This window comes from Acinonyx jubatus, chromosome F2 (genome assembly GCF_027475565.1).
Source record: "Acinonyx jubatus isolate Ajub_Pintada_27869175 chromosome F2, VMU_Ajub_asm_v1.0, whole genome shotgun sequence".
Lineage (NCBI taxonomy): Eukaryota > Metazoa > Chordata > Mammalia > Carnivora > Felidae > Acinonyx > Acinonyx jubatus.
The window spans coordinates 62,272,475-62,299,518 of NC_069394.1; the positions used below are offsets into that span (position 1 = coordinate 62,272,475).

General features: G+C 42.1%; 1 protein-coding gene across 15 annotated transcripts in view; it reads left to right on the forward strand.

Moving 5' to 3' along the window:
* The window catches only part of NCOA2 (nuclear receptor coactivator 2), a 289,385-nt gene that overhangs the window by 224,055 nt on the left and 38,286 nt on the right, over positions 1-27,044 (forward strand). For all 15 annotated transcript variants that reach the window (XM_053208027.1, XM_027064439.2, XM_027064437.2 and 12 more), the window contains 7 exons: positions 2,578-2,681; positions 6,588-6,765; positions 9,650-9,838; positions 12,735-12,836; positions 13,350-13,493; positions 16,631-16,778; positions 18,497-19,766. In XM_053208027.1, coding sequence (XP_053064002.1) covers positions 2,578-2,681; positions 6,588-6,765; positions 9,650-9,838; positions 12,735-12,836; positions 13,350-13,493; positions 16,631-16,778; positions 18,497-19,766 — 2,135 coding nt within the window. The remainder of the gene's footprint in view (positions 1-2,577; positions 2,682-6,587; positions 6,766-9,649; positions 9,839-12,734; positions 12,837-13,349; positions 13,494-16,630; positions 16,779-18,496; positions 19,767-27,044) is intronic.

Here is a 27,044-nt window from a genome sequence, read left to right on the forward strand (position 1 = left end):
ATCTTCTGGTGGGGTAGCATACTGTTTATTTCCTGGACTGTGATTCTCACTGCAGGAAGTGGGGAGGACAAGATACCTTCCTAGGAAGATACATCAGAATGTCATTCAAAGAAAGCTTTTTCAGTCTGCAAATTCTGGTAGATCGTCTCTGGGGAGGTTGTCTTCTCATGTCCACCATTTCGATTTGAGAATCACCACTGCTACTGAAAGAGGTTACTGATGGGAGCACGATGCTCCTGTCAACAGTGAGGAGATTAGAGCAAAGGGTGCAAATTACTCTTTCTGCGGGATGTTAGCACGTCGCTTCCACGCTGCCACAGCACCAAAGACAAAAAATGAATTAGGATGCAGTAGGACCACATAAATATATAATATCTATTTTATGAGTTTTAAAATTTAGTATTAATGAAACTCAGGATCCTTAGGCCCGAAGCCTGCTGGGACCTCCACAGTACCGGCTGCTAAATTAGATGAAGCAGGAGGTGATGGGGTCAGTCCTATTCCTGGACTGGTGGGTAGCAAAAGGAGTGGAAACTGTAGAGAAATCTGTAGCCTTACAGAGTGAAGTAGCAAAGAAAAAAGAAAATTACGTGCCCCAGTATGTGTTTACTTGGAGTATGTTTGGCAATGAAAAAGACTCTAGGCAAATGGGGATGGTGGGGGAGGGTCGTCTGCAATAACTGTCTGGAGAGCCTGAGGTACGTCCTGCCCCAGTTGAGGCTGAGGAGTTGGGCTGAGACCGAGTCTGCAGATAAAGCAAGGGGGTAAGGTGCCTACCAATCAAGAGCTGGGGATGGCAGCAAAGAAACGACCAAAATGAAGACTGACAGATCCTCACAATATTGACCTAGAAAGGCTACCAGATAAGATCTAAGATCTAAGATCTAGTTGATCTTAGGAGGTGATCCAGGAGTATAGTAATTGAAAAAGCAGATACAGTCTGCATATGATAAGCTCTGCAAAGAAGTTGCTGAATTTGGCATTAAGTAAGGAAGAACTAATACAAGTATGCTAGCAGTAAGTTCTATTTGTAAACTACTTTATAGTTTTTAATTTTTTTAATGTTTATTTTTGAGAGAGAGCACGCACGCGCACTCACAAGTGGGGGAGGGGCAGAGAGAGAGGGAGACAGAATCCGAAGCGGGCTCCAGGCCCTGAGCTGTCAGCACGGAGCGCGTCGCGGGGCTCAAACTCAGGAACCGTGCGATCATGACCTGAGCCGAAGTCGGATGCTTAACCGACTGAGCCACCCAGGCGCCCCACTACTTTATAGGTTTTACAGTGTGTTTTACATGACATCCCATTTACTCCTGTCACAGTCCATGATGCATGGAAGGCACGTACTAAGGCATTGAAAAGTTGGGAGTTGAACTTACACTTGAACTACAGCAGTCACCTTCCCTTCTCCCCTGATAAATATACACGTGGGAGTGCTCCGTCCTGGGAGTGGCAAGATTTGGAGGACCTGAGATTCCGAATTATTTTCTAGGTTCTCAGGTACAAATTCAGATTTCCAGATTTTTAGAATACCGTGTAAAAACTTTTTTCAAAAAAAAAAAAAAAAGAAGAAACCGCCGCAGCAGCCGCAAAATTTATCAAGGTCATGAGAGCAGGTTGATTCTAAGTACTAAACGGATTTACGGTTTTCTATATTTGCATTTAATTACAATGGTAACATTCAGTGTAAACAAGGATATAATTTATTCAGGTGCAAATAATTGGCACATTGTTTTTGTGTTGTTTCCTAGCAAGTTGACGATACGTATCCGTTATGCTTTAAACTTTTTTTGGCGTTCTTGAAATAACTAGTTTGCATAACTATTGATGACTGGACATCTATTTATTCTCTGAGAATTGTCCATGAGGGGCATTTCCCCAGGCCCTCCAGGCCTGAACGCTGCCTGGTACGTTGTAAGCCGGAGCATATGTTGTGCCTCCTGTCCTCAAAGGGCGGCCCCTGAACTCTAGGGGCTTGATAGGGTGCCTGTGGTCTCTGCCTGCAATCGTTCAGCGCCTTCGACCAGACAGGGACCGCCAGCCTTCAGGCCACTTTAACTGTGAATGTGATGAGAGGTGGAGCAGTAGGAGAGCCCACGAGGCACTTGTTACAGCGTGTCACTTGGGGGCAGCGGTAGCAAGCTAGGACTCCTGTTTGTTCCTTCAAACACGTGGAGATGTGTCTCCGAATGTGCTGCCGAATTCTGAACAGCAGGCCTTCCGTTATCCTGGTTTGCAGAGTCCCCTGAGCAGAGACTAATTGTGCCACAGTGTTTGGCGGTTTTGTCATCTAGAAAAAAAAAAAGGCTCGTCGGGGACTAGCATGAGACCACTAAACTCATTTTAGCCACTGCCTGAGAGGGGATCTGAGCCACAGGTTCTGGAGGTGAAAAGTTAATGTTCTGCTTCCTGTTTCCAGCAGTTTCCCCCATTCAGCGGCAGTGGGGATGTACTCTAACTCTTTTATAGCCACGTCTGATTCCACTAGAGATTTAAAAAATCATTACAATAAAAATGTTTCTGTGTCATTCTGTCCTTGAAAAAGCAGTGCCATTGAATTCACGCTTCTGTTTGTTGCAGAGAAAGCAGCAGCTGCCAACATAGATGAAGTACAGAAGTCAGATGTGTCATCAACAGGGCAGGGCGTCATCGACAAGGATGCGCTGGGGCCCATGATGCTTGAGGTAGCACGCCCTCATTTTCGTTCTGTACTTTACGGTGTTGTTGATCTTCACATTATTATGTTTAATTTTCAGGTGAACGTAACGTAAGGACAATCGACACTTAATTTTCAGTCTTGAGGTTGGGGTGCCGCTGACCTGTTGAGCTTGCTAACACGTATTTATCTAGCTCCTCATTTCGGCACATATACATTTCAGGGCGATAATAGAGAATTAAATGAACTAGATTAGAATACAAATGGACACACTTTCACTGCCAGTTGAGCATTCATTTTGGAAAACCATGTCCACAAGTCCCATTAACTTCTGCGATAGAGTTTCTGTTTGAAATGTTCCCCCAATTTTTAGGTTTTATATTATGCCGTATACACGTGCCTATATGTGCAGGTTAAAATTTGAGGACCAAGTAGAGGCTTCCGCTTTTTCTTTATGCTGCTTCAAACCAGCTCCTCTCCTAAAGATGAGAACTGAAGTAAAGGCAGAACTATTAAGATAAGCATCACAAATGTAGTGGTTGGTCTTAACTCCCTGTTGCTGATTAACTTTCGGAAGTTTTACGACCAGAATACTGTCTAGAATTTGTAGAGTCCGGCTCTCCTATTTTACGAACTAGCACAGTATTAAACACCGAGTGCTTTGCTGTACCTATTCCAAAATTAAAATTCAAGATGTGGGCTATGGTAAGATGAGGGAAAAAAATGTCAGCGAATGTATAACAAGAAGCAGAGGAGCCCGGAGACATAAATTATGTCAGTTCTCAGGATAATTTACTCTGCTGGCGATAGGATGAGACTGAAAAGTACTGCACGGCCAGGAGCCTGGCAGCGTTGTCACTGTGGGAGCCGCGACTCGCAGCAGCAGCCGTACGTATGTGAGAAATTAGGGTTTTTAAAACGAAGGTAACCAGTCGTTGCCCTCCTTTATTTTAGCTGGCGCTTATGATCGTGGGTTTGTTTTTGTTTTTGTTTTAGAAAATCTGACTCTGTGAAAATTTATCTCACAGGTGGAAGTGCGGGGGGTGGGGGGCGGGGGGACTTTTGGAAAAAAGTAAAGACCATCTGACCCAGTCCTTGTATTTAGAAATGACGGAATTCCTAGAGCTGGACCTACTAGCCAAAAGGCTTTAAATGACCTCGTGTGGCCCCTTGCTTCTTTCTCTTGAATCGCTGGCTTGACAGTATCCAACTACAATTTTCAGGGAAAAAGCATGAATACACTTAACCTGATTTTCCAGAGTCAACAAGGAAGGCCAGAGAGTGCTACTTCCTGCTTGGTTCTTAGAAACAGATAAGACACCTCTAACAGCGTGGATTATTTAGAATTAGATGAAAGTAGATATGTTCCCGGGAACGTTTTTTGAATTATAAACAAAATTGGTTTGAAAATCATAATCTGAATTATTAGATCATTATATTATTAGGAAATTCTTATATATCTGTGTTTATTCCTTGCATGGGAGAAGGTTAAAATAGGGTGAGCACTTCTGGGAAGATTTTTGAAGCTCCAAAAGTGAAATGTTTGGAGTAACCCCAAGGCTGTGATGCAAAGCCCTCTGAGCGCACCGTCATTGATTATAGATATCTGATGGCTGGGTATCAGTAGGCCTTCTCTCGTAAAATCCAGCCAACGTTTTTGCTGTTTTAAAGTAGTCTTCAGCGAATTCATTGTACTCATTTGAGTACTTGTGGAGCAGCAGGACCTTAGTGCTGAATATGTTAGAGAGCTAATGCCTGAATCTAGTGACTTAAGGTTTGAATTTAAGTGTTTTTCCCTGTTTACATGGAATAATTTGAACAGGGAAAACTTGTTCCCGTTGAGCTGTTCCTAGGCATAGATGCACACTCATGCTTACATCATAGCATAGTGGTTGCTAGGCAACAAAACCAAATGTCAGCTTTTTTCATCAGAGCATATCATAGTGTGCTTTTAAAAAAACACAGTCTCATGAGATGAAACACTTTCATCTTTCAGTTATACTATGCTACAAATCAGTCTTTTTATCATGGTACAAAACATGTGAGAAGCTGTTTGCGCTTTCAAAAGTGAACTATAAGTAATATAATTATGAAAATCCCTGTGAATGTATATCTGAAGCAGTTAGTTTAAAAGGATACGTGGCACATAACTAAACAGCTGACTTGCTTCCCTTCACCCTTCCCGGACGTACACCTGCATACACATACTCACTCAAGGTTTTTTAGGGGTTGGTGCCAGCCTATTATGGAGGCCATCTCCATACAGTCTTGCTTTGCCCCGCAAAATTAGTTATACAATTGGTAAAACCTGACAGAATATTTAAGAAAAACTTAAAACCGAATGGTGTTATATTTAAAAAAAAAAAAAAAGCTTCTCACTGGTGCCTTATGGTCATTTCTAATTTGAGAGAGCACTTAGTTTTGTGAAGAAAATAGAATTAAAGATGGAATATATTCCCAAAAAGCTCACAAAATAGGAACTGTTAAATAATAAGGAGAAAGCAAACTAGGATAAAAGTAAATACTTCATGCCCCATCCATACACATTGTTGTATCAATATACACATGTAACATTCATGTTAAAAACAGTGGTAAACACGTAGCACGGAGAAACTGACATAAACTGGGTAAACCAGCTGACCCTGTTTCGAGGTACACCTGATCAATATCAAGCCTTCTCTAGTCCTGATGGTTCACCTAATCCATAAAACAGGATCTGACAAGCAAGGATCAGAAATGGAAAGGAGGAGTCACTAAGAAAAACTCCCTGAACTCTCAACTTTTGCCTCACCAAGGTGAACATGGTAGGAAAAGACTGGGGTAAATATCAAAATAGAATACGCTGCCGCTTAGCAATCACGAGCATGAGCTGTAGAGTCGGGTCCACCTGGATTCCAGCTTTCCAGCTCTGCCACTGGCGAGTTTCAAGAGCTTACACAAGCCACTTCACCTCTTTGAATCTCAGTTTCTTCCTCTGTAAATTGGAGAAGACATTCCTTCCAGAGTTGTAAATATTAAGATGACATAATGTGTTTAAGGCACAGTGAACATGCTCAGTAGTTATTCTTATTATGTTCATTTCCTGAAATGATCCTAGAGCCTTTCTGTCCTTCCCTAATCTAGATTGGCATGACAACAGCAAGGAGTGAGGCCAAGCACACGTTATGGGAAAGCGCTAATGTTATCTGGGTGACTAGGGACCTGCATCTCGATGACCTGGAGAACAAGTAGTAGAAAAGGGCACAATTAGTTCACTTTCCAGTTCTCGCTGTCAAAATCCAAACGTCAAGTCCCCTTCCAGTCTTGGGACAGTGCTGGCCACATCTCCACCTGTGGTCCCCATTGCCATATCAGAGAGACACTTCGCAGACCCTTTCCCCAAACCAAAAGGATTGGCTTTTGAGATCATTTGTAATTCTTTCCATTTAAACCCTGGCAGCTTTAAAGGTAATCAAATCGGGGTTTGTTTAATTTTTTTTCTCTTTAAACTGAGGGGAAATTAGCAATGACCCCTTCCTCCCATTGTATTACATGAGAAACTGTACAACATAATTACTTTGTTTTGGGTTGGTAACATAAATGTTGTTGTCGGGCCGTGTGGAGTCCACCAATATAATTTTGAAAATATAGATAAATGCCTGTACTTACTTGGCAGTAATTATTATCTTGTGATAAAATAACAGAGTAATGTTGGTCATTTAGCGTGCGGTAAGAAACCCTGATCTAGGCTCTCTCCCACTTACTAAGATGGAATAATTTCACCAGGAGAAAATGTGCTAATTGTTCCTAAAAACTAAGAGAGGGGCAAGAGAGAAATCTCTTTTCTATCTATGTGTGAATTATACATTTCCCTGAATGGGATCAGCCCTTCTTAACAACTGCATATGATTTTCTGTTGTATCATGTCTAACACAATTTGCGCCTTTTCCCTCAGGCCCTTGATGGGTTCTTCTTTGTGGTGAATCTGGAAGGCAACGTTGTATTTGTTTCAGAAAATGTGACACAGTACCTAAGGTATAACCAAGAGGAGCTGATGAACAAAAGTGTATATAGCATCCTGCATGTTGGGGACCACACTGAATTTGTCAAAAACCTGCTGCCAAAGTCTATAGGTAAATGATGGTCTGCCGGGTCCCCCCCCCACCCCCATACACACGTGGTCTTGGTTGGAGGATAAAGTAGCACTGTATTACGTCAGTAACTGGGTACTTTTAGAGATACTTAGATTAAGTGTTTAAACTTAAAAGTCATGGAGAAAGGGGCATCTGCAGATCGTGATCTTGAACAAATGATTGCCTTGATCCTCAATTTTAAAGTACATGAAGGGAATTCAGATGGAAAGTACTCCTGTGGCAACTGTTTTCATGGGGTTTGTGTTGTGGTTTTTTTAGAGGGTGCCACACTGCCTCCCTCTCTATCCAGTGCCAGCCAACCCTGCTTTGTGCTTTTTCCCCATGATTAAGAAGCAGAAGGTCATGAGAGGTTTGAGAATTTGACTTCACAGAAACAAAACCCTGAGTCCGTCTTGTGAAGGGAGTACGCGTGTGGGTGCATACGGTACTCTAAAAATAAAATGTTAAGGAACAAGTGGCATATAGAGGTTCAAATGCTATCAGCCTGGGAGCCCTAAATGGGCCCTTTCATTTCCCAGACGCTCCGGTGGCTGTGCAGGTGTCCCCCCTCAGACACTGCCTCCTTACCCCGTTTCACATCCCTGACTCCACCTCATCTGGAAGATGCTGTCCAGGAGCGTCCGAGAGTGTTGAGGGCCACATCGGAACATGGGTGGTTCACAGCATGGACCCACCTTAGCCGCTGCTCCGGGGCATCACCGTTCCCACTTACTGAGTGGTTCTTTTTTTTAATATTCTCACTTAGACTGATGATGCTTAGAACATTTTCACAGATAAAAGGAAGTGCATATTTCAGGACAGAATAAGGTCAGGTCCTGAGTTAGCAAGTATTTCTGTTCTTTTTTTTTTTTTTTTTCTCCAAATTGTTTCCATTAGCTGGTCTTACTGTTAACCACAGTAAATAGAAGAAGGCCCTTTTAAATTCCATTATGGCCCTCTTTTCCTTGGTTACGATAACCCTTTGTTCAAAGTGACTGCAACAGTAATACAAAACATAGGAATACTCGTGTGAGATTCTTTTATTATATTCTCTAGTAAGTGAACAAGAAAATAGGATTTCTCATTTCAAGTAACTAATATTTTCAAATCTCTTCAGTAATTTTATGACTTCCTCAAAGGACCTATGCTTATTAATTTGGTATTATTAATCCACTTGTCTGAAGAGCTCTTTTCCTTACTTCACATTGTACTTTTTTTATATTTTAAGATTCCTTATTAACCTGAGGTAATAAGAACTCTTTTTTCTTTCTTCTTTGATTTCTCTGTGTAAGTCTCCATTTCGTGGGTGAGCTTGCAGAAACGCTGACGGTGACACAGATCCCCCACGTCTGCCGAGGCGCATAAAGCTAGCTGTGACTCCTTCTATAATTCTAGAACAGCTTCTTGCAGTTAACTTGAAATTTCCTTTTTTCTTTCTAGAGTGTGTTTTCTTGTTCATTCCTTCACAGCCCAGCGGCTATGGGTTTAGCCTTGCATTCTCCAGAACACCTAGATGTCCTTTTAAGTGTTTTCCAGCTAGTGAGTTTTGAGGGTATGTTTGCTGATCTTCTCGCTGGCCCTTTTTGTGATCCCCCCTTTCATTGTCCTACTGGCCATCATATTTCTTAGAGCATAAGGAAGAACAAAGAAAAGATTCCAGCTCTTCTAGTAGTTGAGCATCTTTCTCATCGGTTTTCTCCTCTGTAGAATGAGAAAGTGGATCCGGCGATCCAGAAACGTGAATCCTCAAAATCAGTCATTCTTTTGTTTCTCTTGATTCACTAGTGCATTTCCCCAAAAGTAGTCTTTCCTCTGTCATTACCTCTCTCCTGATGTAATACACACATTTCTGAGTGTGGACACCAAAGCAGAAGACATGTGAAGTAGTCTTTCATTTGATAAGAAATAAATGACATTAGCACTGCATCTGCAAGGAGTTTTCAGTCTAATTGAGGAAATGTACATGAAACCAAAAAAAAAAAAAAAAAAAAGCTACAATAGAGTCATTCAACAGTGAAGTTACAAAATATACACTAAAAGTTCTATAAAATTCGGGGCGCCTGCATGGCTCAGTCAGTTGAGCGTCCAACTCTTGGTTTCACAGTTTATGGGTTCGAGCCCGTTATCTGGCTCTGCGCTGACAGTGCAGAGCCTGCTTGGGATTCTGTTTCTCTCTGCCCTCCCCCGCTGCTGCTCGCTCTTTCTCTCTCTCTCAAAATAAATAAACTTAAAAAAATTTTTTTTTCTGTAAAATTCTATAAAAGAAAAGATCTGCGAAAGGAGGCAGTATAGGGATCTTGGCCTCAGAGCAGGCTACATTTGGGTGGGAGAAATAGAGGCAGCTGAACACTTTAGAGAAGGTCGCAGGAGCAAAGGTGTCCACACAGGACCGAGTATGGAGGACCGTGGGGGAGGCTCGTGCTGGCCCACGGGGGAGATCTGCTTAGATGGATACGGTGCGGCTGGTTACTGAGATTTCATTTATCAGTTTGAGTGGCTTTCCTCTTCCTGACCTTTTAAAAGAACTTTTATCCTTGTAAGGTCCAAATCCTTTTAAAGAACTTAATGCATGCTACAGTTGGTGCCAGCTACAGATTTTTGAGCAGGGGGTAACATATCTAACACTAGAATACAAGTAGGTGGAACTAAATTTCCAAGAAACCAAAGCAAGGGAAACACAAAAAGAAAGAACTGTATGCTAGTAATAAATAACCAAGGCCTGCGCTTGAAAGGAAGGAGTCAGGGTAAGAAGTGTAAAAGTTATTTTGAAAATCCCCAGAGTGTTCCCAGGTTGTTAAAACAGTAGCATCATTTTGATAATTCGGCAGCGGTGAGTCTGATGTTAGTTCCTTGGTAATTCTCGGCTTGCTCTCGCCTCACTCAGTGAACGGGGGATCCTGGTCTGGCGAGCCTCCCAGGCGGAACAGCCATACCTTTAATTGCCGGATGCTGGTAAAACCTTTGCCTGATTCGGAAGAGGAAGGTCACGACAACCAGGAAGCGCATCAGAAATATGAAACTATGCAGTGCTTTGCCGTCTCTCAACCAAAGTCCATCAAAGAAGAAGGAGAAGGTAGGGCAAAATCAGGATATTTCGTATGTATCTGTGTATTTATTCCTGTGCTACTTCTTTCACTCTTCATTATCTAAAACTCGTGGCCACACAAAGAAAAATTTAGACATGGTTTCTTTATCCTTTTCACCTACATAATTCTTGTGACGAATTCAATTTTTATGTCTGTAAAACAGCACTGTCCGATAGAATGTTCCGCGGTGATGGCCGTCCAGGGCAGCCCCTACTAGCTGCATGTGGCTGTTGAGCATTTGGTGTTTCAATAATGCAAATGGGGAACCGACTTTTCTACTTTATTAAGGTTACGATTATATAGCCACATGTGACTAGCAGCTGCCTAACTAGAGAAGCTCTCTTAGTGGTTAAACCTCCCAGGGATCCTAAGCTCTTCTGAATGTCTACTGTGAGCCACAGCCCTAGAAAAATGCATAAGTACAAACAACTTGTTTCATACACTTTCCAGGGGTTAATGGATTCCATCTAGTTTATCCGTGGATGCAGGGTCCAGGATATGGTGTATGTGATAGAATGATACTTGAGAGAGGCTGGAGACGGGAGTGGGGAATGGAGAGGACTTCAAGCTCGTAGGCCCACCCCCCTAAGGAGATGCTGATTAGTGTCCAGCCCCCGTGCCCTCCAAGCGAGCCACGCCACGCCACGCCACGCCGCAGAGGGTCACTGTCTAATGTGAAGCAGTGCCGAAGAATGCTTACTGCGTGCGTAGCAAGAGAGGAGGTGTGGAGGAGCGCTGGCGAATGGAGACCTCGTGGGCTTTGTAGTCAGACAGGCCAGGTCAGCCGCTTACCAACTCTGTGACTTTGGGCAAGCTTTTTGACTTCTCTGGCCTACAGTTTACCCTCTCATCAAGGGGAGTCAAGAGTATCAGTATGAGTGTAGTAAGGATTAAACGAATATGCCTGAATCCCGATTGGCATTAAATACTACAGAACGTCCTCGACTTACGGTGGTTTGACTTACTTTTTTTTTTTTTTTTTTTTTAACTTTACATTGGTGCGAAAGCGATACACATTCGGTAGAAACCATACTTTGAAGTTTTGAATTTGGCTCTTTTCCCAGGCTAGCGATATGCCTACAATGCTCTCTCAGGATGCCAGGCAGCGACAGTAAGCTGCAGCTCCCAGTCAGCCACGCGATCGCAAGGGTTAACGACCGGTACACTCACAACCTTTCCATACCCACGTGTCCGTTCTGCTGTTCGCTTTCGGGATGGTGTTTAATAAATTTCACGAGATGGCCAGCACTTTATTAAAACATAGGCTTTGTGGTGGATGATTTTGCCCAACCGTGGACTGTGTGTATTTGAGCACATTTAAGGTAGACTAGGCTAAGTTATGCTTGGTAGTTTAGATGTTTTAAATGCATTTTTAACTTACAGTATTTTCATCTTAAGATGGGCTTATCAGGACATAACTCCATTGTAAGTTGAGGAAGTTCTGTAGTCATTTGGTTTTATATGCAAGTAATTTGTAATTTAAATTTCATTGAAAAGTAATGGGGCTCTCAGAGGTGACATAATTTTTCAAAACTAAGTTTTTCCCTAGGTATGCAATGTTGACGGATTTTTTTTTCTTGTTATGCAACAGAGTACGTGCTGCTAATTCACCCATCTAGGATACTGTTCTTAAAGTGGTAGAAAAAAGACGTAACTGACCTAATTTGTGACTTCGTGCTGTGTATTTAAACACTTTTGTACCTTTAAAGTCTGGTTCTAGATAATTAACACAGTATGGCCTAAGAGTAGGGTTTCTGAGCCATGGTGCGCTCAGATTCGAATCCCGGCTTCACTAGTTTTGTATGGTGTTGGGCAAATTACTTAAACTTCGTGCTTTGGTTTTCTCCTCTGTTAAATGGAGATGATACTATCCCTGCCTCGTAGAGTTCTCACAAGGACTAAATGAACTGATAGCCTCTAAAGCAGCTAAAAAGAGGTCTGCCTCATAGCAAGTGCTCAAAAATTTAGCTTTTATTATGTTGAGAATGAAGATTACATTTATATTTGTGATACCCACCATTACTAGATAGATTTAGAGAAATTCTTTCCCAGATTTAAAGATGAATAATCATAAATCAATGACATAAGATATGGAGACTATCATTTTAACCTTTTATCCAGCATTTTCAAAAATAAAAGAGCTACACAATGTGCTCCGCTTGTTACAAAGATAAATAAAACATCTCCGTGTTCTCTAGAAGTGAACACAGATGAATAAAACAGTCGACGTGGGTGAGGACTAAAGGCCTAGCGTTGGCCATGTGAGAAACCAGCCGAGGCCGAGATTCCCAACTGGAATGCAGCCGCCCTGGTGCCTGCCACACTTTCTAGGATTTCGTTCGTGTTCACATCTAGACTCCACTTATACTCTTTGCGTTAAATCGCTCGTTGCCATTCTAGGGGTAGTTCCGTAGCTGGGTAGAAGGTCTATCTAGCTTTCCTATATCGTGGTAAACCAAAAACTCAAGGAGCAAACCCTCGACAGAGCAGAGTATCAGGTTTTAGTTTTCGCCATTTGTCTACTTTATGTTGAACTAAGCTGGTTGTTCCCATCAGCCATTCCGTGAGAAAGGATTACACGCTCTTCCGTCCATCGCTGAGCAGGTAGTTTTCAGGGCAGGAATGCTAGCGTGGTGGGTGTACTTTCGCAGCGTGGGTCGTGTGGCTTCAGCAGCTGACCCTGCACGGCACACCCTATCCTGTCCCCCAGCTGCTTCCCACTCAGGGGAGGAGAGCATGAAGCCAGTGAGCGGCAGAGGCACACAGCGTTTGGGCACTCCCTCCTTCGCTGATTTACAAGGTCATGTTATCATAAAGACATTTGAGTTTGTTTGAATCACTGAAAAAGCCTATTATGATAACCATAAATGTATATGATTGAAGATTTGCAGTCCTGCTTGATTTGTGTGGCAAGAAGAGTTCCCATGAAGGAAAGACCAGGTCTTCCCTCATCAGAAAGTTTTACTACTCGCCAAGATCTCCAAGGTAAATTTTCTTTCCAGAGAAGACCGGGGGTGCCTGGGTAGCTCAGTCGATGTAAGCATCAGGCTCTTGATTTTGGCTCGGGTCACCATCTCACGGTTTGTGAGTTCGAGCCCCATGTCGGGCTCTGTGCTGACAGTGTGGAGCCTGCTTGGGATTCTCTGTCTCCCTCCTTCTCTGCCTCACCACTGCTCACACAATCTCTCAATAAATAAACAAACAAACAGATTAAAAAAATATATACCAAAGAAATCATTGTAGAAGCTACATATTTGTAATGTAAGGAATATATTTAGAAGATCACAAAGAAGCTGGGAATAGGGACTGCTACCGGGACAGAAGCCTTGAGGAGCTCGAGGAAGAAGGGGCGGGGGGGGGGGGGGGGGCACCTATTTTCACTGTCTACTCTTTGTGTGCTACCTGTTCTAAATAAGTAAATTTTATCTTTTAAAATGTTAGTCATTTTCGTAAATAATAGATGAGTACGTAGGTATAATGCTTGCTGTTATTTACTAGGCAAGATCACGTCACTGGATACCAGCACCATGCGGGCAGCCATGAAGCCAGGCTGGGAGGACCTGGTGAGAAGGTGCATTCAGAAGTTCCATGCGCAGCATGAAGGGGAATCTGTGTCCTATGCTAAGAGGCATCATCATGAAGGTAGGCATCTCTGCATGGTACTTTTCTTGACGTTGATTTTGCTATGTTACTACTTCCTGTGGAAGCTTTCTCTGAAACAGTGGTTCTGAAGTTCACCTCAGGAAACTCGGGTCTGTTGACTTTTTGTGTTCACACGTACTTTGCATCATCCGGCCCAGAAAATGCTGCCATCTAAAGGAAAACTTTGTAGACTCTGTGGGACAGAAGAATGAGATGACTAGAAGATAATTTCATAAAAACAGAAGAAAAGGAAGGGAAAAAGGTCATGTTCGCTGATCCTAAGGCTTCTGTATATAGAAAACTACATAATCAGGTACCACTTAATATCAAAAGAAATACCTGAGTCCTAAAGACAATCTGGAAGTAAGAACGAAACGAAATGTGCAAGAGCAGCTAAATTCCTGATAGGGGTCTCCCCGGCCCTCCTTCCACGTGATGACCACCGAAGACTGCCCAGGTATTTCTAGAAGGCTCCAAAAAATGAGGGGACTTGACTGAGGTCACGGGGCAGCTAGACTAGACCGTAATTAACAGGACCGCTAGAGCCAAAGCCAAGACTTCAAAGTCCTGTGTCAGTAATAACAGCAGCCCTCACCGAGCACCTGGCCTTTGTCCGACGCTGTCCTTCTTTGTAGTATCTTGTTGCTTCTCAGCAACAGCCTGTGGGCAGGCGTCAGGAACTCAAGTTATCAACGGGAAGGCGGACGCAGATGAAGTGACTGGTCAGCACCCGAGCTTAATCTGAGGTGTCTCCTGGCAGTCTCCCTGTCGTGCCGCTCCCAGAGTTCTTTGCACAGAATCCCGTCTCCTCTAGTGCATTCTGGTGTTTTGTCATACTGGTGAGAACAAGGGGGGAGAGATGCCTTTTCCTTAGCTCTTCCTCATTAAGTACTAGGTGGGGGAGGGGGAGAGAGACCTCTTCTTCACCTAGTCTCCTGATCTGCTCCCATGGACGCCGTGTGTCCGGCGCGGGGCGCCTGGCTAGTGGGCCTGGATTCCCCAGGGAGCAGCCACCGTGCCTGTGAGGGACGAGGGGCGGCGGAGTGTGCCCTGCAGCTCGGTTGGGCGGATTGTCAGCGTTTTGGCAGAAAGAACATCCTGACTCCTCACTGAAAACAGAGTTTTAGTTTGTCCTCTTCCCTTCAATGTGCATCTGTGACCTTAGCGTTTTACCAGTAGTGTTTGCTTAGACTCTGTGTTTTAAGACCGCTGATGAAAAAGTACAAATCGTAAATGACCTCTCTCCCCATTCCCTTACTTTTCTCCTCATCTTATTCATCTTTTTCATCTTTTTCATCTTCTTTATCCTTCTCAGAAATAAGCACACAATCCAGAACCTTGTGTCTTTCAGCATTTTTTTTAAGTTGGAAAGAATAAGAGGAAATAGAGGTTCTACACTTGGCAGAAATCAGTATTTAACCTACTGTTTCACTAGATCTGGTTTAAAATTTAAAAAATAGTAACAACAAAGAACAAGAAATCACCACGAGCAAACATGGTCAGTATCCTTGAGTCCTGAGTAGCAATGCCCTACACGGAACTCTGTGGCCTCCCTTTGTAAACAAAAGGGTTTACACAAGTGTACCAGACACCGTGGTAGGTTTAAACAAGCGGGACCCACTGAAAGGAAACTCCAAAATGTATGAAATAGGTAAGATCGAAGGTAATCGATCACACTGAGTAAAAGTCTCCTAAAATGTTGTGTTGGAATGGAAGAGCTTGCTAAAGAAATCCAGGTGTATGCTTAAACGTATCTACTTTAGTAGTAGAGATGTTTGACGTATTTCCAAATGAAATGGATAACCTTCAGGGGTCACAGCCGAGGTCAGATAAAATTCTGAAATCCTAAGCCATTCGAAACAGGAGTCCCGTTAGAAAGATTGTATTCGTTCTGCCTTTTAGGAACATACTGCGCAAAAGCAAGATGCACATAAGTACAGTGATTCATTTCCAGGACTCCCACTTTGCAGTAGCTTCGTGCAGCAGTTGACGGCACAGAGTAGTACCTAAACGCTGCGTGTACCTGAGACTGCGGAGGGGGTTTCATGGGGGAAATTGCTCGAAGTGAAATTCTGCCAAGAAAAATCAGAATCCACACTGTGCGTCAGTGACTCTCTCGCTCCCTCCCTGCACTCACTCACTTGAGGCAATTTTGTGGGGTCATGAACGTGCTGGTTCTGGCTGGTCTTGGGGCTAGCGGTTCAACCCACAAAATTTGTGTAGAAGAGAATGCGAGAAAACACGGTAGGCTTCTTAAAATGGTTTAAGAGGGTAACCAAATTATATGGCTCCTTTTCTTTCTGAGCCGAAATGTTCTTTTTCAATATGTAGTATTTGACAGTTTTAAAATAGTTGTTCTAAAAGATAAACCTGAAGTTTTATTGTAAGAGAAGTTATTTTCACCTAGTTGATTTATACATTTTCTTCTGTTGTCTTGAAAATGGAAACAGATTCTTTATCCAGAAGTTAAACCATTCCGCTTTTATTGTTTCAGTTTTCTGTTTGGCCTTTTTTTTTTCCTCTGAAAAGATTTTTCTGATTGTTTATCTTTTGCTTCCTGTTGTCCCATCCACAGAAGTCATACTTCTTCTCACACACTGAACAACAGATTGGGGAATAGTACTGTGAGATGGTGAACAGTACGTAACTTCAAGATGAATATTCAGAGGATACGTTTAACGTCATAAATTTTACTGTAATATTTTTATTAGCTTAGAGGGAAATTAAAGGCAACTTTTACACTTTAAAGATATCCTGTCTGTGCACTGTACTGTTTATTTTAAACAGATCATTGTGAAACTTGTTTTGAGCTAATAAATGGTTTACACTCTTTTTCGCCATGGTCCTGAAGATTTTAAAAAGAACCTAGCTTGAGGGTCTAATAAGCCTTATTTGAAAAACAAAAAACAAAAAAACACAATATATTGAATTTGTTAGCATTTTGAGTAAAAAAAATGTGCTTTTAAAATGCTGTAATGTTTTAATATCATAAACTATTACTGACAACTTTTTAACATGCTGGTAGGAAAATCTTCAACTTAACAAAGTTTATTACTGTTATTATATCTTATCCTGCCCCTACTCTCTGATTTTTTTTTTTTTCTAAACATGCATTCTGTTTCCTTACTTGCCCACAGTGCTGAGACAAGGATTGGCATTCAGTCAAATCTATCGTTTTTCCTTGTCCGATGGCACTCTTGTTGCTGCACAAACGAAGAGCAAACTCATCCGTTCTCAGACTACTAATGAACCTCAGCTTGTAATATCGTTACATATGCTTCACAGGTAATCCTAGTTATAAGAAATCATTTTCAAAAAAAAAAAAATCATTTTCCCTTCCCAAGTCAAGAGAATTGTTACAGAAGCAGCAGATCACCCTAGAGCTTTCCAGCCTTGTCAGACATTGCTGTTAATCAGCCCCGGGCACGTAAAATATAAAACTGAGTTGCTATTAACTGTTGGCCAAAAGCTTATTTATGATGCCAGCGAAGAGGGCTATACTTTGAATTCTCGTCTTAATACTAGTGACTTTTAAAAGGCAGCCGGAAGAATACAGGCTAGCACCGGCTTTGCTCTGGCACGACCGCCTGGTAGGTCGGAGAAGGGGAATCGATCAGTTCCCAGCGGTGACCCATGCAGTGTGGGAGTATCAAGGCATGATTGCTGGTCCTGTGTGTTTAAATCTAAAACTCTCAAATATACTCAGAGGCAATATTTTAGATTTTTATTCTCAGGCTTAAATTAACTTCTTGACGTTAGCCTTTAAATTGAAAGGTAATGAACATTTCCATAAAAAAAGAAAGTACAGCAAATTGAATGTTGATTTTAAAATGAATTTGTCATAAACTATATTGTTGTAGAGCACAAATTTAGGAAAATGATTACATTTCAAGTTATGTAAATATTTATGGGTGTGCTATATAAAAGTTTATGAGCTACTGTCAGAAGATACATAAAGTTGCTCTGGTTAAAGAGTCCCCTTTTATTACATTTCTTGATTATGTACTTTCTTGTTTAGGGATAAAAAAATGGGCAGCCCTGTTTGCCAACTGTTAATAAATCTGACCTCAAACTGAAACAATTTGAAAGTGATTACAGATGTGCCAAATTTCACCCCCCTAAGTGAAAGCTGATGTTTGACAATTTGTGAAACCTGTTTTGTTTGGATTTGTGAACACATGTGGTAACTCACAAGTGACTGCCAAGGCTGTAAATTAAAGCTCATAGGACTTGGAAAATCATCTAGCTCAGAAAACCTGCTTTTAGTCACTAGTAAGGGAGTGGATGGGAGCTGTCTAGGTGTTGGGAAAGTAAGATCACAGACCAGGGTCACTCCGAAGTTTTGTCCCAGGTTGTCTGTTGGAAGCTCTCACTTTGACTTGGAGAGGGATCTCTTAGACAAGGTGATCTAATCCTAAATGCTTTTGGTAACTGTATTGGCTCTAGAACTTGTGGAGTTTCTAATAGTTAGGGATGAGTCCCCCAGCCACCCCACCCCCACCCCCACCAAGTTTGCTATTCTTCTTGAGCCAAGTAGTATACCTCAGAGCTCTCTGGGCTTCCAGATATGACTATTGTTAGGAATTAGAATCTGGCAAATAATTGAAGACAGCTCCACTCGTTTGGGTCCTTCCTTTAAGACGGTACAAGTTCTTAGTTATTCATGATAATATACATACCATTAAATGAGAAAGATACTGTGTACTTGGAACCCCTCTAATGTCTTATCTGGTAATTACAATTTTGAAACAGTAGTAGTCAGATTTAAAGACAGCCCCTCTGTAAAACCGCAGACATCTTCATGAGTTGACTGAGAAACATCCCTCTTGGTCCAAAACTACGCGCGTTCAGTCTTGTCCGTAATTGCAGATTGTTTCATCAGAGTGTTATCGGTCCTTTAAACGTACTCTGTTCTTTTAAAGAAAAGAGGCCATCTCGTTTTCTTAAACTAATAACAACTTGCTAAGTACTTTTTCTTGTATATTTCTTTCCTCATTATACAGAGAGCAGAATGTGTGTGTAATGAATCCGGATCTGACTGGACAAGCGATGGGGAAGCCATTGAATCCAATTAGCTCTAGCAGCCCTGCCCATCAGGCCATGTGCGGTGGGAACCCAGGTCAGGACATGACCCTCAGTAGCAATATAAATTTTCCCATCAATGGCCCGAAGGAGCAGATGGGCATGCCCGTGGGCAGGTTTGGTGGTTCTGGGGGAATGAACCATGTGTCGAGCATGCAAGCAACCACTCCTCAGGGTAGTAACTATGCACTCAAAATGAACAGTCCCTCACAGAGCAGCCCTGGCATGAATCCAGGACAGCCCAACTCCATGCTTTCACCACGGCATCGCATGAGCCCCGGAGTGGCTGGAAGCCCTCGAATCCCGCCCAGTCAGTTTTCCCCCGCAGGAAGCTTGCATTCCCCTGTGGGAGTTTGCAGCAGCACAGGAAATAGCCATAGCTACACCAACAGTTCCCTCAACGCACTTCAGGCCCTCAGCGAGGGGCACGGGGTCTCACTGGGGTCATCGTTGGCTTCACCAGACCTAAAAATGGGCAATTTGCAAAACTCCCCCGTTAATATGAATCCTCCCCCACTCAGCAAGATGGGAAGCTTAGACTCCAAAGACTGTTTTGGACTTTACGGGGAGCCATCTGAAGGTACCACTGGTCAAGCAGAGAGCAGCTGCCATCCGGGAGAGCAGAAGGAAGCAAACGATCCCAGCATGCCCCAGGCTGTGAGCGGCGAGAGATCTGACGGACAGAGTAGACTGCATGACGGCAAAGGACAGACCAAACTCCTACAGCTGTTGACCACCAAATCTGACCAGATGGAGCCTTCGCCCTTATCCAGCTCTTTGTCGGACACAAACAAGGACTCCACGGGCAGCTTGCCTGGTTCTGGGTCGACACATGGAACCTCGCTCAAGGAGAAGCATAAGATTTTGCACAGACTCTTGCAGGACAGCAGTTCCCCTGTGGACTTGGCCAAGTTAACGGCAGAAGCCACAGGCAAAGAACTGAGCCAGGAGGCCGGCAACACAGCCCCTGGTTCAGAAGTGACTATTAAACAAGAGCCCGTGAGCCCCAAGAAGAAAGAGAATGCACTACTTCGCTACTTGCTAGATAAAGACGATACTAAAGATATTGGTTTACCAGAAATAACCCCCAAACTTGAGCGACTGGACAGTAAGACAGACCCTGCCAGTAACACAAAATTAATAGCTATGAAAACTGAGAAGGAGGAGATGAGCTTTGAGCCTAGCGACCAGGTGAGTTTGTAATGCGCTCTCCCAAGTGTACTAATCCATACCCATCACGGCTTCTCGCAGGGGCGTTTGGAGGCCTCGGGTGACTAGAGACAAATAAGCCTTCTGCTTTGTTGTCCTGACGTTGAAACAGACTTCATTCTCACTTCAGCTGCCTGTTCCACATACTCTTGTCTAGCAAAGAGCGACATTGTTGTAGAGCCGGGGCTGGGCTGACTTTTCTTTTCTTTTCTTTTCTTTTCTTTTCTTTTCTTTTCTTTTCTTTTCTTTTCTTTTCTTTTTCTTTTCTTTTCTTTTTCTTTTCTTTTCTCGTCTCGTCTCGTCTCGTCTCGTCTCGTCTCGTCTCGTTTCGTTTCTTTTCTTTTCTTTTCTTTTCTTTTCTCTTCTCTTCTCTTCTCGTTTCTTTTCTTTTCTTTTCTTTTCTTTTCTTTTCTTTTCTTTTCTTTTCTTTTCTTTTCTTTTCTCGTAAGGGGCCAAGTGGTGAATATTTTTGGCTTCACAGACCACACGGTCTCTGCCACGGCTCTTCAGTCCCGTCATTGTAGCGCAAAGACAGCCAGAGACCTAGACACTGTGTAGACAAATGAGCGCACTGTGTTCCAGTAAAGCTTTACATACAGACGCTGGTATTTGGATTTTGCAGTTTTCATGTGTCACAAAATACTCTTCTTTGGATTTTTTCTTCAAATATGAAAAAATGTAAATCCGGGGTGCCTGGGTGGCTCAGTCCGTTGAGCGTCTGACTTCGGCCTAGGTCATGATCTCATGGCTCGTGAGTTCGAGCCCCGCATCGGGCTCTGTGCTGACAGCTCAGAGCCTGGAGCCCGCTTCAGATTCTGTGTCTGTCTGTCTCTCTCCCTCTCTCTCTCTCTCTCTCTCTCTCTCTCTCTCTCTGCCCCTCCCTCACTCATGTTCTGTCTCTCTCTCTCAAGAATAAGTAAAACATTAAAAAAATTTTTTTTAAATGTAAATCCATTCTTAGCTCAGGGGCCATCCAAAAACAGGTGGTGGGCAGAATTTAGCCCACAGGCCAGCTGTAGTTTGCTGACCCTGTTACTAGCAGACACCTGATTGGAGATAATCACTTCCTTGAAACTGGGCTTTGTTAGGACGGACTTAATTAAATTATTTCCCATCTACCTTGCTCTCTCTTTAAGATACGTGTTTGGTTTTCAGACCTAATGAAGATCACTGTACCTCTCTTTATTGTCTACTACAACTTCTGATAAATGCTAAAGAATCATTTAAGAGAAAAAAGAGTTCTTTCTGACATGATGGCTTGGCATAAGGTGTTTCTTGGGGACTCCGTGAAGTCTGGGTTAATGATCCAAGACTTCACCCTTCATTATCAACTCTGTCTAACCCCTGGGAACTGCCCTGTACTTCAAACCTTTTAACTGACTGGTTAACAAGTGAAGAAGCTGCATAGGCCTTTCTAGTTAAAATAGTTCACTAATTTGTCTTGAAATTTGGTTTTCAAGGGGATACTTTGTGTGACATGCCATCTTGGGGGGACTGGGTGTGGATGGGGAGAGAAGAGAGCACCACTTCCCTGCTAGAATGTTGAAGTCCGCTGAGTCAGCAGAGGCTGGCCCTGGGGCAGGGCTAGGATTGAAAGCAAGAATCAGGAAAGCTGAGGCCCTTCTCGCCCTGCTAGCTGGGCTCACTCCATGGTTCTAAGCATTTAGCTTCCTTTGTTTCTTTCACTCTGATGTCTTGGCAGCTGCTGCCATTCCTATAAAACAGGTAGGATTTTCTAAACCTTTGTCCTTCACAAGGGAAACAGCCTAATTCTATAATCATCTTTGATAATTAATCCTTAAACTCAGAGGTCAGCGCAGGGTTCTGTAATACAGCTATTCTGTAATGCTGTAAATTCAAGTAAATTGGGGAAACTGAAAGTTTTAGCAGAAAGGTAATCGCAAAACCTTGGATAAAGTATAGTGTGAAACTATATTGACACCGATAAATGTTTTCATCTCTTGAGGTTTACTAGGTTAGAATATACAGAGCTAGTGGCAGTTCAGAGTGGCAGACACATACTGTCACTCAGGTCTCCCTAACACATGCTAGAGGCCAAGATGGTGACCCTTGTCGGCCACCTTAGCCTAGTGGCTGGCCCCTCCCTCCATACACAGGATTTATTTCTATCCCAGGCCTGAGGCCCTGGGGACTTAGAGGGTCAGGGAAGGGGGACACTGCTTGGCATTTCTATATTTAGTATATGATTACACTAACTTCAGGCAAACTGGAAAAGAAAAATTTGTTTTTAAAGTTCTTGAGTCACTTGCCATGTCTAATTGTTGCTCAGGGGAAACATTTTTCTAATCAAAATCATCTCACCTAGGGTACGTAAAGCCCGGGTGTAATCAGCACAAATCTGTTATTTTGGATGGACCAAAAAGCAGCGCAGACACACACACACACACACACACACACACACACACACACACACACACACACATACACACACACACACACACACACCCCCCACAGTATTTTTTTCTTAATGAAACCCAGTCCCTGGCCTCACCCTCCATTCACTCCCATTTAAAAATAAAACTCCACCAAAAAATACTGCAGAACAAATTTAACATTGAAAACATTGCAGCTTGAAAAGAAAAGTTACCACAGGAAGTATGCATTACTTAAATTTAGATCAAAGTTAGAACGCGTTACTTTAAGGAAAAAACACTGATTCTTTTGCCTCCTGCTCTCCTTCACTATTCCCAAAACAGATTCATTGTATCTCCTTTTAACTGCTGGACCGCTTTGTTGAAGGTTTTTCTTTCATTTCCAGGGAATCTAAGTTTTTTATTTAATAAGGTAAACTCTTAGGGAGCCGGAGCCCGAGTTGTACACTTAACTGTCTTGTTATTTTGACTCAGAGAAGAGCCATTGACCAAGTTTGTGTTTAACCTACCACTAACTTATTAAGGGCAGGAAGTACTTCGATCGTGCTATTATACCTAAAATAGAGCTCTTTACTGGGCAGAGTATTTAAACAACATTTGTTTCTACGTCATTTCGTCACCAGCAGGAAGCAGTGACAGAAAAATTTCCAAAATGTTTACCGACTGTTTTTGTTAATGTTTACTTGTTTTTGAGAGACAGAAAGAATGAATGGGAGTGGGGGAGGGCCAGAGAATGAGGGAGACACAGAGTCCAAAGCAATCTCCAGCCTCCAGCCTGTCATCACAAAGCCCCATGTGGGGATTGAACTCACGAACCGCGAGATCATGACCTGAGCCAAAGTCTGATGTTTAATCGAGTGAGCCACCCAGGAACCCCCCAACTTTTCATATGTGTACTTATTTGCCTAGTGGGGTGTGTTGATGTTCTCTCTGATGCTACTGGGCCGGTTATAATGAGGGTTCAGAATTATAAGGAATTTCTGAAAGGAATTTCTTCTTATCTGGCACCACTAGGCAAACCATATTTTAAGCTGGTAACGTCCTGAAAATTTTCCTCCAAATGTGGCAGAATTGTATAACCGTTTTTTAACAATTTACCATTTCTTAACAATTTTTTGTTAGGCAAATGTGGTAAAATTGCACTTCTTATTTAAATTTTTGAAAAGATGTTTTGTAACTTATCAAAATACTTGTTATTAAAATGCATGTGCTCTTTATATTTCCTTCAGAGAGCAAGTTGATTTGACACATGAAAAATTCATAAAACCAGAAAAATGAAAAATTAAAGAAATCAAGTCCAATTTTCATTTTGTAGAACTTTTATAAAAATCTTTCTGACTCATTTTCTGCCTGAAATAGTTTAAACTAACTATTCAAATTGATGTGGCTAATTTGAGCATTCGAATAGATGCCTAAGCAAAACTTGGAAGTATCTTGGCGAAGCATTTTAAAGGAAGGCATTCCTCTTTCTGTTGTGAAGAAATCAGGCCTGACAAAGTAGACATGGACTAGAAGAACTTTTGGTGAGAACTAAAGCTTAAAAAATTTAGGGAAGAGGGGGAAATATTTGATCAGGAACTTATGTGGTCAGATCTGTCCCTTCCACAACCTACGTGACTACAGAAGAAAATGCCATAGTTGTCAGATTTTATTGCCTAACAGCCAAAGGGGTTATAGTAGACATTCTGAATTTTGTCTCCTTGATGAAGAACATTTAAAGTACACTTAAGACAATTAGATGAATGTTAGATGTGTACTCCAGAAATTAACAAGAAATAAACACAAGCACAACAATATTATCTCTAGTGGGGAAAACTGCGTAACACTTTCTTGTGATGTAAGCTCAATGAATCAAACGGTGTCTGTCCATAGTTACGGAGATCTAAAGAGCCAATTTCTTTTGAATATGAAACCAAGAAGTTCCTTCAAGGCTTTCTAAAGACAAAAAAGCATTTAGTCGCTAGACTGACCCACAGTTGAATTTGGTCAGCTCTTAAGATGACAAAGATTAAAATTTGAAAATCAGTTTGAATACGTACTTTTTAAAAGTAAAAATCAACCGGGGCTCCTGGGTGGCTCAGTTGGTCAAGCATCCAGCTTCGGCTCAGGTCATGATCTCGCAGTTCTGTGGGTTCGAGTCCCGCATCAGGCACTGTGCTGACAGCTCAGAGCCTGGAGCCTGCTTCGGATTCTGTGTCTCCCTCTCTCTCTGCCCCTACCCCACTTGTGCTGTCTCTCAAAAATAAACATTTAAGAAAATAACAAATAAAAATCAACCAAGGAAAATCCTGAATTTTAAATTTTCTAATTATTTGAAATTTAAACACCAATAAATTGATTTAAACCATCCAAACATATTTTAACATTTTATATGTATAACATTAGATTTATTTTCAGCTCATTATGTTAGACACAAGAGTAGGTTACAAAGGAAGAATCATGAATCTTGTCATTAGAACTCTATGAGGGGGGCACCTGGGCAGCTCGGTTAGTCGCCAGACTCTCAGTCGTGGGGCTCGGGCCCCACATCTGGCTCTGTGCTGGGCGTGGAGCCTGCTTAAGATTCTTTCCCTCTCCCTTTGCCTGCCTCTCTCTCTCTCTCCCTGTCTCCCTGTGTCCCTCTCTCCCTCTCTTTCTCCCCCTCTTTCTCTAAAAAAAGAAAAAAAAAGAAAAAAAAGAACTCTTTGAAACGGGTGATAGTTATTTTTCTGTTTGATGTGGTTTAAAGTAGAATCCATTTGCATGAAAAGAGTAAAGGTCAAAAGGAAAGGTAGGAGTCTAGACACAGGCTGTTGTAAATCTACATTGTAAAAACTTTCTTTTATACATACATACCTAGGACTGGGGGCAAATAGAAAATCATCCATTAAGGATAATATACTTTATATTTATTATTGTTTATCTGAAGCGATTTATGTTGGCTGTTTCTCATCCAAGACAATCTGTGAAACTTTTTCGAGAAGTATCATATTATTTCAGTCCACCTCCTTTACTCCCTACCCTCTCCCCACACACAAAATGAGCTTTAAGGGCCACTTAAAAAAAAAAATACACAAGACAGCAGCATAGTAGGGAAACTTGGTTTCATAGGCCAGCAATAAACTTGTTTATCAGAACCTCTTTGTTATCTTTTTGGTTTAATGATACAGTTATAAAGATATTTATCACACATTTTTATGAAATATTTTTCTGAGTGGCTCAGTTGGTTAAGCATCTGACTCTTGATTTCGGCTCAGGTCATGATCTCATGGTGGGTTTGAGCCTGGGATTCTCTCTCTCTCTCCTTCTCTCTCTGCCCCTCCTGGGGACTCCCTCACCCTCTCAAAATAAATAAACTTTAACATATATATATTTTCGTGATAAATTAATGGAAATTTCATTGATCCTGGGCAGTTTTCTTAAATTCCAGGTTAGTACGGTTAAGGGAACTCATCTGATTGAGTGTCCGTTACTATATTCTAGACACTATCCTTGAAGGGAAATAAATGTTCCTACTAATGTTTACTTAACACCTTTTGTATTCAGCAAAAACACGACATAGATTTACAGTGGAGTCACTTTACATGTCATTTGATTTACATAAAATCGTCTGTTCTCATTCAGAAGAAGCGGTGGCCATGAAATGGTTAAGCAGCGTGAATAGTTTTGCCTACCGTTTTTCCCAATAAGTATGTACCTACAGAGCGATCCTGAGGTGGCTGACAAGAGCTTTCTAGGTTTGGGTTCTCTTGTGGCTCTAACTGTGGAAATGTAGCTACGTGGTTTTAAATGCGGCACAGCCCCTACTCTGTCATTTAGGACTCAGCTGAAGACACACCAGTGTGCTTTCACCTTGGAGGAAAAACTGGCCGTGTTGCCCGTGGAGAGGGAGGGGACGTGGTGATGCATTGAGGGGTCTTCCTGAGGAGTTTTAAGGGTCATTTTGTCTGTGTCTGTCTGTGCTTTAGGATGCTAACTTTGGAACCTAACCCGTACCTACGATGTATCTTTCCCGTGTTTGATGCCTCCATCTTTTGTTAGAGATGCGTGGCCAATCTAACTAGAAAACGGTCTGTAGTTGCTCCAGCCAACACACTGGGAGCTTCCTAGAAAGTGGATCTCCAAGGTGGTACGAAGCTAGTTGACGCTGAACAAGGAATCAAATAAAACGTCACTTCCTAACTTGAGAAATATGTCCACCAAGACTTCCCATACAGATATTACGTATGCCATAAATTGCAAAAACCATAGCAAATCCAGCCTCTGTGGGGAATAGGAGTTCTACATAGAATAAAACTGTGAGCCATTTGTTTCAAGTGTGCCTCGTATCAGATGTAAACAATTACATTTGAATTGCCCGTGTTGACAAAGGGTTTAGTCATGGTGAAGGACTTGAAGTCCACCCAGGGACTTTGGGGAAATTGCCTAACTTCTCTGTTTCCACCTACACATCCAAGAAATCATTCTTACCACTTTTTCTTCATTAGAAACTACTTCTAACATTTAACTTACCCACTTTCGTTTGTAGTTCACAACAGCCCGATTTTAAATACTTGGCACGTAGATAGGTTCTACTTACAAGAACGTAAAATAAGTTGAGCTTTTTGGAAGAAGAGTAGTAGGTATGAGATAGTGGTAATATTTATCTTACTATTTTGATGTTGTAATGGAAATGAAATTATTTTGGTAAAAGGAAAACCCTAAGAAGAAACGTTACTTCTGCCTTCCGTGAAGTCAGATTTAATAGATGCTATGTTTGGGGACACCGTGTTTTATCCTGCTTCCCTACATGTTGTCACCTAGACTGGTGAGTGGCTGAGAAAGCCACTGTCCTTTGAAAGTGAAAGTGCAAGCAAGGAAAAAAAACACCAGTCAAACTGAAAAGGCA